The following is a 19,551-nucleotide window of genomic DNA, read 5'->3' on the forward strand; positions in this document are numbered from 1 at the left end:
GGGTGATCAGGTTGTCCCACATGAGGCTCACAGTCTTCATCCCCATTTTACAGATGAGGTAACTGAGGCACAGAGAAGTGAAGTGACTTGCCCAAGCTCACACAGCTGACACGTGGCAGAGCCGGGATCCGAACCCATGACCTCTGACTACTTACTCAGGTTGGACACAGTCCAAGTCCTACGTGAGGCTGACGGTCTTAATCTTCATTTTACAGATGAGGGAACTGAGGCTCAAAGAACTTAAATGACTTGCCCAACGTTAGACAGAAGACAAGTGATGGAGCTGGGATTAGAACCCATGTCTTCTGACTTCCAGGTCCGTGCTCTGTCCAATAGACCACACTGCCAATCACCAGACCATCGATTGATCGATTGATGGCTACAAGAGGATGAATATGGTAAGGCAAAAGATAGAAGAACACTTTTAGAATTTGTTATTTGACACTTCCCAATTTTCCAGCTAATGTCTATCCGTGATTTACCTTTTACGATGGAATGTTTCCGAATTATGTTGGGTTAATGTGTTATCTCCTTTCTTGCTTCTGAAGACGGTTCAGATTCGGAGATTTTTCATTTATTTTGCTTTAGTTTAGCAAAAAAAAAAAAGGACACCCCAACCACATAAAAAATACCCCTGTAGAGTGTTTGATTAATGAATTTGGGACTTCATTAAGAATACCCTGAGTGCCTTAGAATACAGAATAATAATAATGTTGGTATTTGTTAAGCGCTTACTAGGTGCAGAACCCTGTTCTAAGCGCTGGGGTAGATACAGGGTAATCAGGTTGTCCCACGTGAGGCTCACAGTTAATCCCCATTTTACAGATGAGGTAACTGAGGCACCGAGAAGTTAACAGAATGCCTTAGAAGCAGCGTGCGTAATGGACAGAGCAAGAGCCTGGGAGTCAGAAGGATCCAGGTTCTAATCCCGGTTCCCCCACTTCTATGCCGTGTGACCTGAGGCAAGTCACTTAACTTCTCTGTGTCTTAATTACCTCATCTGTAAAAATGGGGATTAAGATTGTGAGTCTCATGTGGGACAGGGACCGTGTCCAACCTGATCAGCTTGTACCTTCTTCAGCCCTTAATACAGTGCCTGAAACAGAGTAAGGGCTTAACAAATACCATTTTTAAAAAAAGTAGCGGATAAGAAATGAGGTTTAAGTTCAGTGACGTAGGCATTGATGTTCTGGAGAATTTTTTCAAAAAATGGCAAGTGAACCAAAATTAAAGTAGATGAAGAGTGGCTTTGCTTCCTCGCGATTGCTTTATAAAAATCCCTAGGATACCAAAACAATATCAAGTTAATAATAATAATGTTGGCGTTTGTTAAGCGCTTACTATGTGCAGAGCACTGTTCTAAGCGCTGGGGGAGATACAGGGTAATCAGGTCATCCCACGTGAGGCTCACAGTTAATCCCCATTTTCCAGATGAGGTAACTGAGGCACAGAGAAGTGAAGTGACTTGCCCACAGTCACACAGCTGACATGCGGAAGCAGGGATGAGGAACTAAGGTTGTGATAGTTACCCTGGTTCCAAAATTTAAGAGGAAGGATTAACGCCGTGGATAGAACTGCTCGTGAAAAAGTATTCTGAGGGTCGGCCCGCGATGAGTGAAAAATCTGCAATAACTCGTTCTCCTACTGCAATACTGACAAATTAAGAAGTGGCCTAGATGAAAAAGAATTCTTACTAGCCCTTGTCACCCTTACCGATTTCATAGCAATGAATGATCTAGTGCCTGAAAAGTACAGATAGAGGGTAGTATTTTTGATTTTTATTTCATTCCTTCCTAGCCCGAAGCTCCATTTCCTTCCAGCCTGCCCTAGTTTCTGTCAGGCCCTGAGATCTGGAGCGTGAGCTCATTTGCCTAGAGAGGCCAGGAAATGTTACGGTCATAAGAAAATTGAGTCGAGATCATTTTTCGCTCGATGCTAGTGACAGAAGAGCACTGACATGCGAAGATCTTTTGAAATGGTTTGAAATGATTCCCAGAATTGGGTGCCACTTATGTTGAGCTATAGGTGAAAGCCTTTAATAATATATGACCCATTTTGAGTCACAGGAGGTGTGAAGATGGATATAGAGGCAATTGAAATTGTCCCAGCTTTAGCGGAAGTGCTTTAAATATTGAAGTCTGGGAAGTTGATATCCCCAAGGGAATTTCTGAATCAGATTGAAGGAGAATAGATATCCTTTGATCGGATACGATTCATACCTAATGAGCCACTCTGTGTGAAGCATCTCTGAAATTCCAGACTTTCCTGCGTATACGAAGTTAAACAATTGCTCTTTCCAGTTCAATTTCCCCCTTTTTTAAAAAAAAAGGTGTGGATTTCAAAATAAGGAGGGTGAAAGTCGCTTGAAGCAAGGCCTAAGGTAGAACCAGTCAGCTACAGAAGTCACAACGACGTAGACTCCCAAAGTAAAGGAGAGAGAGGGACAACCCAGAGGAAGGTGGGCGGGAAGACAGGAAGCGAGAGAGGGAAGGGAGAGGGAGAGAGGACAAGAGACAGTGAGACTCAGAGGAGAAAAGAGAGTCAGGCAGTGATCGAGTCAAGGACAGGGAAAGGCGGAGAAATTTAGAGGCAGAGGCTGGCAGGAATGAGGAACGGGATAGAGACGAGGATGGATACAGGATGGACGAGGATGGAACCCATCTCTACCCCCGCTGGACAAGATCCTAATTCCGAGACATCGGCCTTCACGTTTTGGGGGATGTTACACTCAGAGAATCTATGGCTTCTCAAATGCTTGATATTTTTATTGTGAGTCCAATACAAATCAGTCACATTAAATGTTTTTTAAAACATCAAGATTTAAAAATTTTCAATTTTAAATTTACAGTCCCTCTAGCCTCTGAGCGCATTACGGGCAGGGAATGTGTCTGCTAATTCTGTTGTATAGTACTCTCCCAAGCACTTAGTACAGTGCTCTGCACATAGTAAGCACTCGATAAATCCACCGATTGATCGATTGATATTTTAATGCCTCTCTCCCCAGTTAGAGTGAAAACTGTTGTGGGCAGGGAACATGTTTCAGGGCTTTCGTTGAGTTTTCCCAAGTGCTTAGAGCAGTGTTTTGCATTAAAGTCCTCTAGAAATATCATTATCGTTATGACTGGATATATAACGAGTTCGAAAAAGTATATTTCTGCAGTACAGTACTGTATTTCTATTACGTATTCTAGAGGTTTGGTGGTTGGGAACTGTCAGGGGTTGTGGAACCCTGTCTTTAAGTGATCTCATTTAAAGGCTTCACAGAGACCTGGGGAAATGTGCTTCTAACTCTATTTCACTTGAGCCCTACGAATTTTGCCCATTACCGGGGTTAGTCAATAAGCACAGTTAAGTGTCATATAGAGAGAGAAACTGTGAAGAGAAATCTTTTGTCTTTTGATAAGAAACACTTCAGAAATTCTATTTCGGCATGTTCTTTTAATGTTGGACCCAGCTACAGGCAGCATATGTTTGTCAAATTCCAATTTGGAAGAGGTGGTTGTCCCTTGTAACTTTGGAAATAAATATCTCTCAACCTCATAAAATTTGATCTAAGCTTCATGATTAGCCTCTGTAGAAAACATTACTATTGTCCATGTTAGCCACCATTCATGTATTCAACGGTCATAAAGTTAAAAATGTATCTAAATTAATGGTTGAAAAGGAGAAAAGAGGGAAAATCAGAAGACGGGAGGGAAAGGATAAAACATGGAGAAACGAGTGAAAGAAAATCAAAGAGTGAACTAATGGGACAATCTAAACCAGTGAATCGGACATATTCAATCGGAAAATAGGGGAGAAAGACAATGAATCAAAATGGAAGGGAACACGGCTACAGAACGACTAAGGCAGAAAGAGAGAGAATGTATTTGACAGAAATATTGTGGTTTAAAAATTGATACAAGGAGAAAAACCCAAAGACAGTGTATTTTCCAGGAGAATTACAAAGCTGTTATTATTTTCTAAGAGCCTCACAAGGGAAGGGAACTATATGTGTTTGAAAGCAGAAAGTATGGATGAATAGAAGGGAAAGTGTACAAGAATTTTTGAAACAACCCCACTGCCTTTATCATGACAAAGACACATATTTCCTTTTGGCAATGAAATGTTGAATGAGAACCACAGGTTTACATGGTTCATCACTGAGGAAACAAATATTTCCTGACAAAGATTGTTTTCCAATTTCTGGGGTTATGAACTCAGGAAAAAAATTCTGGTTTTTTTTCCATTTGTTTCAACTTTATCTTCTATGGGAGGGGGCAGTCAACAAATATTAGTAAAAGTACTTAAAACACCATTATTATTATTGATAATAATGATCACGGAAAGCTCACAGTACATGGCATTATCAATAAATTGATGGTATTTCTGGAGTGCTTACTGTCTGCAGAGCGCCTTATTAAGGTTTTATTATTATCATTATTAATATGGTATTTATTAAACACTTACTATGTGTCAAGCACTTCTCTAAGCGCTGGAGTAGATTCAAATTAATCAGATTGGACAAAATTTACCCAAGAGAATCCTCTTAACAAAGTCTAATGGACTACATTCCCGATATCTGAGATGCCTTTATCAATCAATCAATCGTATTTATTGAGTGCTTTCTAGGTGCAGAGCACTGTACTAAGCGCTTGGGAGAGGACAGCACAACAGAATTAGCGGACACTTTTCCCGCCCATACAGTCTAGAGCGGGGAGACGGACACTAATATGAATAAATTAGTAATTTATATAATTTAAAGACATGTACCTAGTGCTGTGGATTTGGGGGAAGGGGTATCAAATGTCCAAAGGTCACAGATCGGAGGTGATCGGAGGGAGAGGGAAACTGGAAAAAGAAGGCTTAATCGGGGAAGGCCTCTTGGAAGAGATGTGACCTTTGTAATGTTTTGAAGAGGGAGATAGTGGTGGCCCGGCGTATTTGGACGGGGAGGGAGATACAAGTTAGGGGGAGGGTGTGAGAAAGGAGTGAGGGGCGAGACAGATGAGATCGGGACGCAGTGAGTAAACCGGCACTAGAGGAGCAGAGTGTGTGGACTGGGCTGAAGTAGGAGATCACTGAGGTGAGGTAGGAAGGGGGCCAGCTGATGGAGTCTTTAAAACCAAGCACTCAAGAAAGAGAGCGGGAGGGAGAGAAGGAGAAAGGGAGAAGGAAAAAGGGAGTGCAAAGGAAAATGACCCCTGAGCTAGGATGAGAGCACAGATGTGTCTTCTGTGCTGTGAATGGGTCTTACTCTGAGCCTCTTGGGAGACGACAGGCCTTGAGGGAAAGTTTTGTCTGTGAGCGTATATCTGGGTGTGAAGGAATGTGAATGAGTTGTGCCACGGCAGTGACAGAGACAAGAGAGTGATAGAGGCAAGTGAAAGACAGGAATAAGAAAGAAAGGAGGGAGAGATTCAGAAGACTAAAAGGGGAGAAAGGGAAAAAGAAGGAGGGGGGAAATTGACAAACAGAAGAGAATTAAAGAGATTGAGACCAAAAAAGAAAAAAAAGCCATAAGAATCACGGGAAGAATGCGGAGTAATGTTGGGAGAAAGAAAAGTACCATCAGAAACTGGAAGTTTGAAAAATCCAAACATTGGGTGAATTTTCACAGTCCTATTAGCAAAATTATGTAGGCATCTGTATTGCATAAATACTCGTACAAGACTATCTTCCAAAGACTTTACAGAGAAATTTAAGTGCCTGAATGTTTCTCCAATTACTTGAATCTGAGTAGTAGATTACCAGTCACTACCAAGACCTTCCCTACACGACTTCTTATCTCATTCCGTTTTATCATTTTCCTTGTCCATTACTATTATTAATAACTGGTATTTACTGAGCGCTTACTGCGTGCAGAGCACTGTACTCAGCGCTTCGGAGAGGATAGTAGAACGCAGTTGACGGACCCATTCCCTGCTCACGACAAGCTCACGCAATGATGCTCCTCGCTGTTATTAAAAATGACCCAAGGAGTGAGTCCAGGACAAACGACCTCCTGGGATCATTGAAGAGTCAACCTGCTACTGCTACTGCTCAAGAGGCAGCACAACCAGAAGAGGAGAGAGCAGAAGAAGAGAAGGCGAGAGAGGAGAAATTACCCTCAGCAGCCAGCGTGAGTTGAACATTCATGCCGACGGCCTCTTCTCCCTCCATCATCGCTCCACCGGCTGATATTTTCACTCCCCAGTTCCACTGACATTGTTTGTCCAGACGTAAATGTATCCTAAATTATCTAGAGGGGGCAATAGGGTAGATGCTTAAATTTCAATCTCATCAAACTCAGGGTCTCTGGTTGGATGGAGGCGATAATAATGTTGGTATTTGTTAAGCACTTACTATGTGCAGAGCACCGTTCTAAGCGGTGGGGGAGATACAGGGTAATCAGGTTGTCCCACGTGAGGCTCACAGGGAATCCCCATTTTACAGACGAGGTAACTGAGGTGATGGTGCCACGGGAATCGGCGTCTTCCGGGGGACGGGTTTACGGCCTAGTCGAGCTCGGATTCCTACCTGCACATCAACCGCCACCCCAGGCCCCTCTGAGATTTTTCAGTCAGTGAAATCGAGACCGCCTCTACCTGTAGAAACAAAGCGGACATCTGAGAAATAGTTTATTCTTATTATGGCTATTACTGCTATGAGGAAACAGATGAAAACAAAATCGAGTGTCCACGATGTTTTCTAGATTCTAAATCCTGTCTCTGAAGGCCCAGCTCTAACTCTCCAGCCCGTTGATTTCCGTTTGATCTCAAGCCCGAATTCAGGAAGGATGATCAGAGGGAAATGTTTTTTTGATCCGAATCAAAAGGAGGAAAGCACCATGGCTCGGCTGGAGAGACATTCCTTTGTGAGACAAGATCCTGAAAGCCGGTGGGAGAAGCAAGAAGCAATTACGGTCGGGCCTGATTTGCCTGACCTTCCTTGGCATTAACCGTCTGATAAAAACTGCACAACTATCAAGGACTTCCACATGCAGATGTCCAATTTGGAAAGCCGACTTTCTGGGAGGCAGGATCCAAGCAGCATTTCACACCGCGTCGGAGCATTAGTTTCTCGGCTTTGATGTAAGCTTTCTAGACAGAAGTCAAATACATTTTTAAAATAGAGTTAGGTTTCAAAATAGGTGGCAAGTTTTGTAAAGTCGTTATGGGCTGGGAACGTGTGCTAATTCATAAGAAGAAGATGATAACGGCATTGGTTAAGCACTTATTGTGTGCTGGGCACTGTACTGAGCGTTGGGGGGGATCCCAGCGCTTAGAACAGTGCTCCGGCGCTTAGGACAGTGCTCCAGCACTTAGAACAGTGCTCTGCACATAGTAAGCGCTTAACAAATACCAACATTATTACAAGGAAATGGGGTTGGCTACAATCCCCGCCCCACTCACAGTCTCAATCTCCATTTTACAGAGGCCCAGAGAAGTGACGTGAGTTGCCCAAGGTCACACAGCAGCCAAGTGGCAGAGCCGACACTGGAACCCATGACCTTTTCACTCTCGGGCCGTCGCTCTATCCACTACGCCGGCTAATTCGGTGGTCTTCCAAGCGCTTCATACGGGGGGAGCTCAGTGTGGGAAGGCCTCTCGGAGGAGGTGAGCTCCAAGTAGGGCTTTGAAGAGGGGATGGGTTTGGCGGAGGTGAGGGAGAGCGGGAGGACCCCATCAACGGTAAGCGCTCAATAAGTAGGACGGACTGGCCGCCGAGGAGCGGATTCTCTCGGGGCTGCCGGGGATTTGGCGAGAGCTTCCCGGGCGTTGCCTAGCGACGGGTCCGACGCTAGTCTCCAGCCGGGTCCGCCCCTGGTTACCGCCCTGGTTACGGCCCTGGTAGCATCGCGGTTACCGCCCTGGTTACCGCCTTGGTTACCGCCCTGGTAGCATCGTGGTTACGGCCCTGGTTACGGCCCTGGTTACGGCCCTGGTTACCGCCCTGGTTACCGCCCTGGTTACCGCCCTGGTTACCGCCCTGGTAGCATCGCGGTTACGGCCCTGGTTCTCCCGAAGCGGGCCCAGGCCCGGGCATCCCCCGCCATGGAGGAAGGTGCGGAGCGGTCGGTGCGGGTGTCCCCGAGCCGGGTCCGCTTCTCGGACGTGCGGGTGGGCCAGCTGTACCGCGCCGCGCTCACCGTGCAGAACGTGGGCCGCAGCAGCAAAGCCATCCGCTTCCAGGGGCCCCGCAGCCAGCAGGTAGCCGGCGCGGGGCGCGGGGGAGCGGGGAAGGGAGCGCTGATTTTTGAATCCCCATTTTACAGACGAACTAACAGAGTCGGGGGAAGCGGCGTGGCTCAGCGGAAAGAGCCCGGGCTTGGGAGTCAGAGGGAGTCGAATAATAATAATGTTGGTATTTGTTAAGCGCTTACTATGTGCAGGGCACTCTTCTCAGCGCTGGCGTAGATACAGGGTCATCGGGTTGTCCCGCGTGGAGCTCACAGTCTTCATCCCCATTTTCCAGATGAGGGAACTGAGGCCCAGAGAAGTGAAGCGACTCGCCCACAGTCACCCAGCTGACAAGTGGCAGAGCCGGGATTCGAACCCATGACCTCTGGCTCCCAAGCCCGGGCTCTTTCCACTGAGCCACGCCGCTTCTCATACAATTCGGCAACAGATAGAGACAATCCCTGCCCGATGACGGGGGGACGGGGACTGGGTCCAACTCGATTTGCTTGTATCCACCCCAGCGTTTAGGACAGTGCCTGGCACATAGTAAGCGCTTAACCAAATACCATAATAATAATAATTACTTTCTATTAAACAGTTGGGAAGCGCTGACGCCCGGTCGAAAGAGCACGGGCCCGGGAGTCAGAGGGCCTGGGTTCTAATGCCGGCTCCGCCACTTGCCTGCTCTATGACCTTGAGAACGAGCTGCCAAATTTCCCTGAGCCTGTTTCTTCAGTTCTAAATTGGAAATTCCAATACCTGTTCTCCCAGCTACTTAAACTGTGAGCCCCAACTGGGACAGGAACCCTTCTGACCTGATTTTCTTCTCTCTACTCCAGTGCTGAGCATGCTGCTTGTCCATATCGAATTCCTAACGGACCCCATAATATATTTGTTTTTCCTAGGGGGAAGGCCTAAACTTCTCTTAAGAGTGTAAGATTAAAAGCAGGACTGGAGTTAGTTAAATCCTGAAACATCTAAGGAGAGGACAATAGTCTTATTTTAAAAATCTAGAGTGATGGAACAAAGCCAGTTTTCCAGATTTTCATATTTTTCACTGAATAATTTGTGTGCTAGGCGGTTGGGTATAGTGCTGTATAATGATAGTTTTAGCTAATGAATTTATATAGTATATTGCATTATTGTATCATCTGGGATTGTAATAATAGTATTTATTAAGCACTTACTATGTCCTTGGAAAAAACAGGGCAGGGATTGTGTTTACTAACTCTATTGTACGTGCCCAAATTGCTTTATACCACGACGACTTGGATATGCTATTATCATCCATTATTTTCCCATGCCCCACCCGCCCACATTGTGTTGAAGTGAGCAGAATTTCAATGCGAGAAGACTGTCAAATTCGGGAATGTATTGTTTGTGATCCCCAGTCAATCAACTAATAATATAATGATGTTGGTGTTTGTTAAGCGCTCACTATGTGCAGAGCACTGTTCTGTCAGGGGAATCAGGTGGACCAGGTGGGACAACCCATGGGTGGGAACCCATGACCTCTGACCCCAAAGCCCGTGCACTTATTCTGTCATCTTGTCGTTTAATGTTGCTTGTAGCAACTTTGATTGTGAGCCCCATGCGCGACAGGGGCTTGCATCTACCCCAGTGCTTAGAACAGTGCTTGGCACAAAAGTAAGCGCTTAACAAATACCGTAGCTGATGAAGTTGCTCAAGGAGATTTATGAAGCATTAACGAGGAGGTGGGGGGGGGGGGGGGACTAAATCCTGCTGACATAGGGAAGATCGGAAAGCGCTTTAGCTCAGTTGGGTAGACTTTCAGTTTAGTTTGGAGATTAAAAACACCCTCCTTCCACGCCCTGTTTGACAGTACCCCAAAGGGCGTGCTAGCCTTCTCGATTTAATTTTCTATTTCTCTTGTTATATCGTTGGCCAACGTGAATACCTAGGAAACTGAATTCTTTGACAACGTTTTCGCTTAGCACTGTGTAGCCAGTGCAGAGTTGGGGTTTTGTGCACAGTTTCCATGGTGCAAGCTTGAGCGCTTGGTTTGCCAGGAACATGTCTGCCAAGTCTGTTGTATTATATTCTCTCAAATGTCGGTCAGTCGTGTTTATTGAGGGCTTACTGTATGCAGAGCACTGTGCGAAGCGCTTGGGAAAGTACACCACAAGAATAAACAGAAACATTCCCCGCCCCTAACGAGCTTATAGTCTAGAGGGGGGAGACGGGCATTAATATAAATAAATGACAGATCTGTACGTAAGTGCTGTGGGGCTGGGAAGGGGGATGAATAAAGGGAGCAAGTCAGGGCGATACAGAAGGGAGAGGGAGAGGAGCTTAACAAAGACCACAAATATTATTATAATCTGCGATGTGTTCCCTGAAAATGTGGATGGAGCATAAACAGCCGTATCGTGGGGTATGTTTTCCCCAAGACTTTCAAGCGATTTGTTAAATCCTGGGCCAGAGCCAGTCCCTGCAAAAAGAAGGAAGAATTATACTCCTTGTCACCTCCCCCCACTATTTTTAAGACTTTTCCTACCCTGTGCAGCCTAATCGCGTTCCCCAGAACCTCTCACCCTCCTGCGTTTCTTTGGTAATTCAGTCAAGTGTGCAGTATCCACTCAACCTTCTAATTCATCTAATGACAATAATAATGTTGGTATTTGTTAAGCGCTTACTATGTGCAGAGCACCGTTCTAAGTCCTGGGGTAGATACAGGGTCATCAGGTTGTCCCACGTGAGGCTCACAGTTAATCCCCCATTTTACGGATGAGGTAACTGAGGCCCAGAGAAGTGAAGTGACTTGCCCACAGTCACACAGCTGACAAGTGGCAGGGCCAGGATTCGAACCCATGACCTCTGACTCTCTAGCTCGGGCTCTTTCCACTGAGCCACGCTGCTTCTCTAGTTCTAGAGACTAGAAATCTATTTCTATTCTCGCCTGCCAGCCCCTCTAGACTATAAACTCATTGTGGGCAGGGAATGTGGCTGTTTATTGTCGCATTGTATTCTCCCAAGCGCTTAGTACAGTACTCTGCACAGAGTGAGCGCTCAATTAATACGATCGGCCGATTGACTTATCCATGCGATATTGCTGCTTTTGTCAGAAGGGGAAGGAAATCCCCCCAGAGATGGGATGCCTGGGTCCCGGCTCTGCCTCCTTATATCCATTTTTTCCTTTTTTTGAGTTTCCCAAATCTCACCAAATCTAACCCAGGTCCTCTGACTCCCAGGCCTGTACTTTTTCCACTAGGCCACACTGTTTCTCTATCTCCCCCACAAAACTGTAAGCTCTTTGAGAGTAGGAATTTATGCCTTCTAATGCTAAGCACTTAGTAGTTTTCAGGGAATACTATTGAATCCACGGTTCATTGTTGATTTTGAGGACAGGTAGAAATAGCAGGTAGAAAGGATATCGCCAAATATCCTTTGGGGATATAAGTCACTCGGAAAATCATTCACAGAAACTTCAGGGTGCAAGAAGGAAATATGTGGAGAGCGTATACGGGTTTAGTGAAGTGAAATGCCGAGTTACTATTTCACTCTTACCGATATATTGTGTTGACAAGTTTGCTTTACGATTTAAATGTCATTTCTTGTTCATGGCAGTTCAAGTTGATCGTGACTGATCGAGATAAAGCAGTTGCTTCTGGACTTCAGATGACAGCGACTGTGGAATATCGGCCGGACAATGAGGAAGATGTTTTTGACAGAATATTTGTTTTAGTAGAGAAAGAAGTGATAGAAGTCCCACTGATAGGGTGAGTCATCTGTGAATTACTTACTGATACTTTGACTATTCCCCGAAGAGGAATATATTTCCCCAAAACAACTGAATTCTTTTTAGTTAACACAATTTGTCCCATCTGCCTTTTCTCCCTTTCTGCTGAAGACGAATTAAGAAAAAGCGCCCTTAATGTAAATTTTGTTTAGTTTTTAAAAACAGATGCGCAGATTCACTAAATTGCCCTGTAAATTACAGATTCACTCATTTTCAGGAATATATTCTTGCTGCTTTGGGTAAATAAAGTGGAGAGAATGATAGCTAATTATAATGATAATTTGGCATTTGTTAAGCTCTTACTATGTGCCAAGCACTGTGCTATGCCCTGAGATAGATACAAGGTAATCAAGTTGCCGTAAGAATAAGGCCCCATCATGTTAATTAGGTTGACACAGTCCCTGTCCCGCCTGAGGTTCATAGTCTAAGTAGGAGGGAAAAATATAGTGAAATCCTTTATTTTATCAGGGTCTAGCAAAGGAACCCAAATTAAGATGAAATATCTTTTTGGGATGATGGAAGCACTACCCCAAACTTTATGTACCTATTAAGATGATCAAATTCAGATAAAAAGTAATTGATATATATTCTTCTCCATAGATTGATTCCTTGCTGCCAACTGGAAATTGAGCCGAAAGTTAATTTTGGCACACTGATTGCAAATAGTATAGTGATTTGTAAGGAGATTCACGTCACGAACCATGGATCAGCTCCAGGTAAATTTTTGCTGCCACAATTAATTCTCTTTGTTTTCTGTAAGAAAGTGATTTTTACCCATAACTTCCAAAGTGTGCGGTTCTTCCTGGGAGATCTATGATTTCCTGGAAGGTTTACGTCTAAAATCTCTAGGTAACGATTTGTAGTAAATTAGCTCGAGATACTTTGGGCCTGAAAATAGACTTGCCAGAGTTCTTCTCTTGGTTTACTAAACATGTCTAAATGTATTTTATAGACACTGTCTTCCAAAGGTTATAAAGAAGAGGAGTCCAATGAGAGAGAAGCAGCGTGGCCTAGTGGAAAGAGCAAGGGCCTGGGAGTCAGAGGACCTGGGTTCTAATTCCGTCTCAGTCACTCTTGTCTGCTGTGTGACCTTGGGCAAATCATTTCACTTCTCTGGGCCTCAGTTCCCTCATCTGTCAAATAGAGATAAAGACTGTGAGCCCCATATGGGACATGGACCGTGTCCAACTTGATTTAATAATGTTGGTATTGTCAAGCCAACAACAGTGCAGAGCACTGTTCTAAGCGCTGGGGGAGATACAGGGTCATCAGGTTGTCCCACGTGAGGCTCACAGTTAATCCCCATTTTACAGTTGAGGGAACTGAGGCCCAGAGAAGTGAAGTGACTTGCCCACAGTCATACAGCTGACAAGTGGCAGAGCTGGGATTCGAACCCATGACCTCTATTCCCCAGCGCTTGGTAATAGCACTTGACAAATATCATGTAAACCACCCCCCCCCCCAAAAAAAGAGGGAGTCCATCTGAGAATAACTCCTAGGGGAGAAGCATCAGAGGGTGAGGGAAGGCAAGCATAGGTAAAATTTCTTGGGTGTGTTAATAACACTTTTCATAGTGCTCTGCACCCAGTAAACGCTCAATAAATACGATTGAAAAAAATAGGCTATTAATAGTATTGTCACTAGCAATTGAAGAATCAAAATTGAATGAGGTATTTTCTTCTACTGTTCACTGAAAATATGCGATTTGATATAACATTCAATGGAAATATACTATTTAATGCTCAGTGCTTAATTCAGTGCATATAGCAAGGACTTTCTAACTGATATTCCTACGACTAGTACCTCTAATATTAATTCTTGTATTAAACATAAGTAAGGAGAAGATGAAGTGGAGCCATGTGTTTATGCTTTTGCTTTAGGGATGAGGGAAGCAGAACACGTAGGCTGTTTGTGTAATTTTTCATTTTTATATGTGCAGGACTTGGGCTAAATGTAACATTTACGATTTGAGCTATGGTAATCCAATATTAGGAAGTGTTACGTTCCCTCATTAACTGAACCAAATTGTTCTCTAGATCACATATTGTCTTCCTTCTTGGAGTTAGTTCAAATTACTGTTTTCCTCCCTAGCCGAAATTGATGGTGTGTATTCTACTAACTGTAGCGCTTCCAAAAGATGATTACGCATGTATTATGGGCAAATATCACAGAGAATTAGTATTTGCAAAGAGAAAAAATACATATTCATGAAGGGAAAAGTGCATGCCGTACGGCTAGAAGCTGTTGAAAAAAGATCATTGTTCGGTATGGGCAAGTCACTTAACTTCTCTGGGCCTCAGTTACCTCATCTGTAAAATGGGGATTAAGACTGTGAGCCCCATGTGGGACAACCTGATTCCCCTATGCCTGCCCCCGCGCTTAGAACAGTGCTCTGCACATACTAAGCGCTTAACAAATACCAACATTATTATTGTTATTATTATTAAGAAAAAAAATGGATCCTGAAAATCCAGGTAGCACTGGAAAGTTGCGTGAAGGAACTGTGCCTTTAGGACAGCGATGATGCTTTTTGGCAAATCCCCGAAAGATTGAAGGCCATGAAGCCGCCGTGGTAGGGTGACTTGACACTTTCCCATGTCGTTAAATGTTGCTTTCACCCTTACTAGGGAAGATGGAGTTGGGTAATAATACCAGTAGTAATATTCAATATTGTTTATTGGGCACTATGTGCAGAGCACTGTACTAAGCGCTTGGAATGTACAATTCGGCAACAGAATCCGTCTGAACCGAGTGCTGGGGAGAATTCAAGCAATTGGGGTTGTCCCACATAGGGCTCACAATCTTAATCTCCATTGTACAGATGAGGTAACTGAGGCCCAGATAAGTGAAGTGACGTGTCGAAGGTCACAGAGCAGACAAGTATGGTAGAGGAGGCAAGCATGACCAGACCTTCCTCCTGTCTTCCCCCATCTGGTTCTCCCCCACCTCCAAACTCCCTCCTGGAAAACGTGACCTCCAACCCTGAGAGGGAGATTTGAATCTGAACCGGGCCAAGCAGCCTGTTGTTCCTTGCTCAGATTCTCTGTGTGTGTGTGTGTGTGTGTGTAAAATATGCACAGCTTGTGTATTTATTTAAAGTTTTCCTTACTATCTCTTCGAGAATCTTACCAAATACATTGAGCTTTGCAGAACTGTTACATATGTATTAATACAGGATGTGGTGTTTTTCTCAGGTGCATTTCATGTAGAATATAAGGGAAATCTGCCCATCTTTATACAACCGACTGGAGGAATTGTGGGCCCTAAATTGTCAGAGGCCATTAAAGTGGATATCTGTACTGACCTTCCCCGAGTTGTTAATGAAGTAGCAAAGTAAGTGTGATATACATCTCTCGGTCTGCAAACATCGAGACTTTATTCTGTTGTTATTTCTAGAACAGTAGTCCTTACAGCTGCACATGTCTTTAAAATCCTTTGTGTGTTTTATTATTCTCCAGCATCTCTAGCATTCATTTAAAAGTCGGAGCCTTAACCGTAATTACATCTGACCCTGATCCCTTTATATTTCGTCTGAAATCTGCTCCTCCCGCCCCTAGGTTTCCCCTCACAATTGACAATATTGTCATTTTCTGTCGCCATCTTATTATCCCTGGCTCCTTTCTCTCCCCTTTAACATTTGGTCTGTCACTAAAGTTTTCCCTCCACTCTATTTCCCATAAGGACTTCATACGGTGGTCCAGGTTTTCACCAGATCCTGGCTAGACTAGGGTATCAACCTCTTCACCGGTCTCCCTACCTACAACCTCCCCCTTCAACAGTCTGCCCTTTTCTCCCTTTTTCATTTTACTATGGTCTCTCCACTCCTCGAAAGCCATCGATAGTTTCTCCTTCCTCTCCTCATCAAGCAGAATCTCCAGGCCATTGGCCTACTACTCAATCAATCGATTGAATTAATTCAGTGCTTACTACGTACAGAGCACTGTACTAAGCACCTGGTAGTGTACAATGCAACGGGATTCTAGACTGTGAGCCCGCTGTGGGCTGGGATTGTCTCTATTTGTTGCTGAATTGTACTTCCCAAGCCATTGGCCTACTACTCAATCAATCGACTGAATTAATTCAGTGCTTACTAATTACAGAAAACTGTACTAAGCACCTGAGAGCGTACAGTGCAACGGGATTCTAGGCTATGAGGCCGTTGTGGGCCGGGATTGTCTCTATTTGTTGCTGAATTTCACTTCCCAAGCCATTGGCCTACTACTCAATATCAATCGACTGAATTAATTCAGTGCTTACTACGTACAGAGCACTGTACTAAGCACCTGGGAGTGTACAATGCAACGGGATTCTAGACTGTGAGCCCACTGTGGGCTGGGATTGTCTCTATTTGTTGCTGAATTGTACTTCCCAAGTGGGGACATAAGTATGCTTGAAAGCAATGGGCAAGAAGCCATTGAAAAGTAAACAGTTGAAGATGGCAGTCGAGGAGAAGGCGAGTGTTTTAAAAAGGCAATAATAATAATGATGGTATTTGTTAAGCGCTTACTATGTGCCAAGCACTGTTCTGAGCACTAGGGTAGATACAAGGTAATCAGGTTGTCCCACGTGGGGCTCACAGTCTTAATCCCCATTTTACAGATGAGATAACTGGGGCCCAGAGAAGGTAAGCGACTTGCCCAAAGTCACACAGTAGACAAGTGGTGGAGTAGGAGAATCCAGGACCTCTGACTCCCAAGCCCCTGCTCTTTTTCACTGAGCCAGGCTGCTTACTATGAAAGGAGGGGGATCTGAAGCACAGGTGGAGGGGATAGATTTATTGATTCTTGATTCTATTTATTGCAGTTGTTTTAATGAGATGTACATCCCCTTGATTCTATGTATTGCTATTGTTTTTGTCTGTCTCCCCCGATTAAACTGTAAGCCCGCCAATGGGCAGGGACAGTCTCTATCTGTTGCCGATTTGTACATTCCAAGCGCTTAGCACACTTCTCTGCACATAGTAAGCGCTCAATAAATACTATTGAATGAAATGCTATTGAATGAATTTAGAAAGGAAGTGAAAGATTTCATCTTGAGTCGAAGAGGCTGAAGGGAGGATTGGAGAGAAACACGGGAAATTTTAGGGTGGTTATGCCAGATGGCTTCAATTTTGTTGATGAAGTCTGTGGACAGGTCATTAGGGGAAAGAGAGGGGAGGGTGATAGGAGGTTTGAGAAGGGAGTTAAATGTCTGGAACAGCAGGGGATGCTTGAGTGAATTAGGAAGGAGAGGACTGCTGTCCCACAGTGGAGAAGACCGAATTGAAGCAGGTAAGATTAAATTTAAGATGGACAAGATCAGAGAGGTGGCTGGAATTTCTGCACAGCTGTCTGCAATTTGGGCCCAGAGGTGATTCTGCTCCTTTTTTTTTGGTCCTACACCTACTATTGAGGTGATTCAGGGTTGTCAGTTAGTGGAGCAAGGGAGTCCTGTTCAGTGAAGAAGGTCGTGTCGAGCGTCAATTTGTGCAGCAGGAGAAGGTAGTGTGGGTTTGGAGACCCAAGTGGGGAGGATGGCTGAAAAATATCCCTCTAGACTGTGAACTCGTGGGCAGGGAACGTGTCTGTTTGTATTATACTCTCCCAAGTACTCAGTATAGTGTTTTGCACACAGGAAGCGTTCAGTAAGTTCGATTAGACTGTAAGCCCGTCAAACGGCAGGGACTGTCTCTATCTATTGCCGACTTGTTCATTCCAAGCGCTTAGTACAGTGCTCTGCACATAGTAAGCGCTCAGTAAAGACTATTGAATGAATAAGTACAAATGAGTGAATATTTTAGGGGTGGGGGAAGGACAGATTTTGAGGTGTATGTGAAAGAGAGCAGCTGGGGAGGTTGTGGTCAGAGAAATTTCAGAATTGGTGAGGGTAGAGATTGTACAGATACTGGAGATTAGAAGATCAGGTATGTGCCCAAGTTTGGTGAGTCTGTGAGGTGGAGCGGGAGGTCTTTGGAGGAAAGGATTGAGAGGAGGTGGACAGTCACGTGAATATTAAAATCCCCCAAGGGTCAAGGTAGGGTTGCTTAGAACAGTGCTTGGCACTTAGTAAGCGCTTAACAATGCCTCAGTGTCCTCCTCTGTAAAATGGGGATTAAGACGGTGAGCCTATGTGAGAGGGGGACCGTATCCAACCCGATTTGCTGTATCCACCCCAGCGCTTAGTATAGTGATAATGTTAATAATAATAATAATGTTGGTATTTGTTAAGCGCTTACTATGTGCAGAGCACCGTTCTAAGCACTGGGGTAGATACAGGGGAATCAGGTTGTCCCACGTGGGGCTCACAATCTCAATCCCCATTTTATAGATGAGTTAACTGAGGCCCAGAGAAGTGAAGGGACTTGCCCACAGTCACCCAGCTGACAAGTGGCCGAGCCGGGATTCGAACCCATGACCTCTGACGCCAAAGCCCGTGCTCCTTCCACTGAGCCACGTAGTGCATTATAAGCGCTTAATCCATACCATTATTATAGCTATTACTATTATCATTAATAACGTCCGCTTCCCCCTCTAGAGCTCGTCGTGGTTAGGGAACGTGCCTGTTTATAACTGTACTCCCCTAAGCGCTTACTACAGCGCTCCGCACCCAGTAAGCGCTCAATAAACACGATTAACAAGCCCGTCAAAGGGCAGGGACCGTCTCTATCTGTTACCGATTTGTCCATTCCAAGCGCTTAGTCCAGTGCTCTGCACGTAGTAAGCGCTCAATAAATACTATTGAATGAAGGCAAAAAGAAAGAAAGCCCTGAGCTGTAACAGCTGATGTGGAGACCTCGTGGGCTGCGGCAGGTTCCTCTGGAGACGGGGGTGGGGCGTCTAAACAGATCCCACCTGATGGCAATCCACAGGTGGCCCATAAGTGAGTCATTAGCATTAGGAGGGGCGATTAGCGACTCTTGAAAGCCTCTGTCCGGAAGGGATGGGCGAGCAGGGCTAGTAAGTTCTTAGTTGTGGATGGGTCCCTATCGACACGTCGCTAACACTTTGTTAACGCCTTGTTAGTATTTTGCAACACCTTGCTGTTACCATTAGTTTGTTGGCGCTTAGCTGTTAGCACCTTGTCACCATCTTGCTGCATCTTTATAGAACCCTGGTTTCATCAATAGTTGTTGGTTCTTAGCTGTTAGCACCTTAACATCTTGCTAACACTTCACAGAACCCTGGTTTCACCAATGGTCGGTCGTGCTTATCTGTTAGCACCTTGTTAACACCTCGCTAACACTTTCTAGAACCCCGGTTTCATTGATGGCTGTTGGTGTGTAGCTGTTAGCACCTTGTTAACATCTTGCCACCACTTCATAGAGCCCTGGTCTCGTCGATGGTTGTTTGTGCTTGGCTGTTAGCGCCTTGTTTACACCTTGTCAACATCTCGCCAACGCTTCATAGAGCCCTGGTTTCATCTGTGGTTGTTTGTGCTTAGCTGTTAGCAACTTGTTTACACCTTGTTAACATCTCGCTACACACTCCATAGAACCCTGGTTCCAGAGATGGTTGTCGGCGTTTGACTGTTAGCGCCTTGTTAACGTCCTGTTAGCACTTTATGACGCCCTGGTTTCATCTGTAGCTGTCGGCGCTTAGCTGTTAGCACCTCGTTACACCTTGTTGTCGTCATTAGTCCTTTGTGCTTAGCTGTAAGCGCCTTGTTACACCT

At 44.7% G+C, this 19,551-nt stretch overlaps 1 protein-coding gene and 1 long non-coding RNA gene across 6 annotated transcripts in view; one reads left to right on the plus strand and one right to left on the minus strand.

The window, feature by feature from the left end:
- Positions 1-4,856: 4,856 nt before the first annotated feature.
- LOC114805469 lies at positions 4,857-7,409 on the minus strand. Its single transcript, XR_003753445.1, has 3 exons — positions 7,374-7,409; positions 6,499-6,566; positions 4,857-6,220 (listed from the first exon to the last, which is right to left on the minus strand). It is a non-coding gene; the product is annotated as an uncharacterized LOC114805469 (long non-coding RNA).
- A 478-nt stretch (positions 7,410-7,887) lies between these two features.
- The window catches only part of CFAP47 (cilia and flagella associated protein 47), a 262,759-nt gene continuing 251,095 nt past the window's right edge, over positions 7,888-19,551 (plus strand). For 3 of the 5 annotated variants that reach the window (XM_029046519.2, XM_029046520.2, XM_029046521.2), the window contains exons 1-4: positions 7,889-8,171; positions 11,730-11,881; positions 12,502-12,617; positions 15,096-15,234. In XM_029046519.2, the coding sequence (XP_028902352.1) occupies positions 8,016-8,171; positions 11,730-11,881; positions 12,502-12,617; positions 15,096-15,234 (563 nt within the window). In that variant the 5' untranslated portion in view covers positions 7,889-8,015. Of the gene's footprint in view, positions 8,172-11,729; positions 11,882-12,501; positions 12,618-15,095; positions 15,235-19,551 lie in introns of all 5 variants that reach the window. The other 2 variants (XM_029046522.2, XM_016227348.3) reach the window with 1 other exon arrangement.

Source organism: Ornithorhynchus anatinus, chromosome 18 (genome assembly GCF_004115215.2).
Source record: "Ornithorhynchus anatinus isolate Pmale09 chromosome 18, mOrnAna1.pri.v4, whole genome shotgun sequence".
Taxonomy (NCBI): Eukaryota; Metazoa; Chordata; class Mammalia; order Monotremata; family Ornithorhynchidae; genus Ornithorhynchus; species Ornithorhynchus anatinus.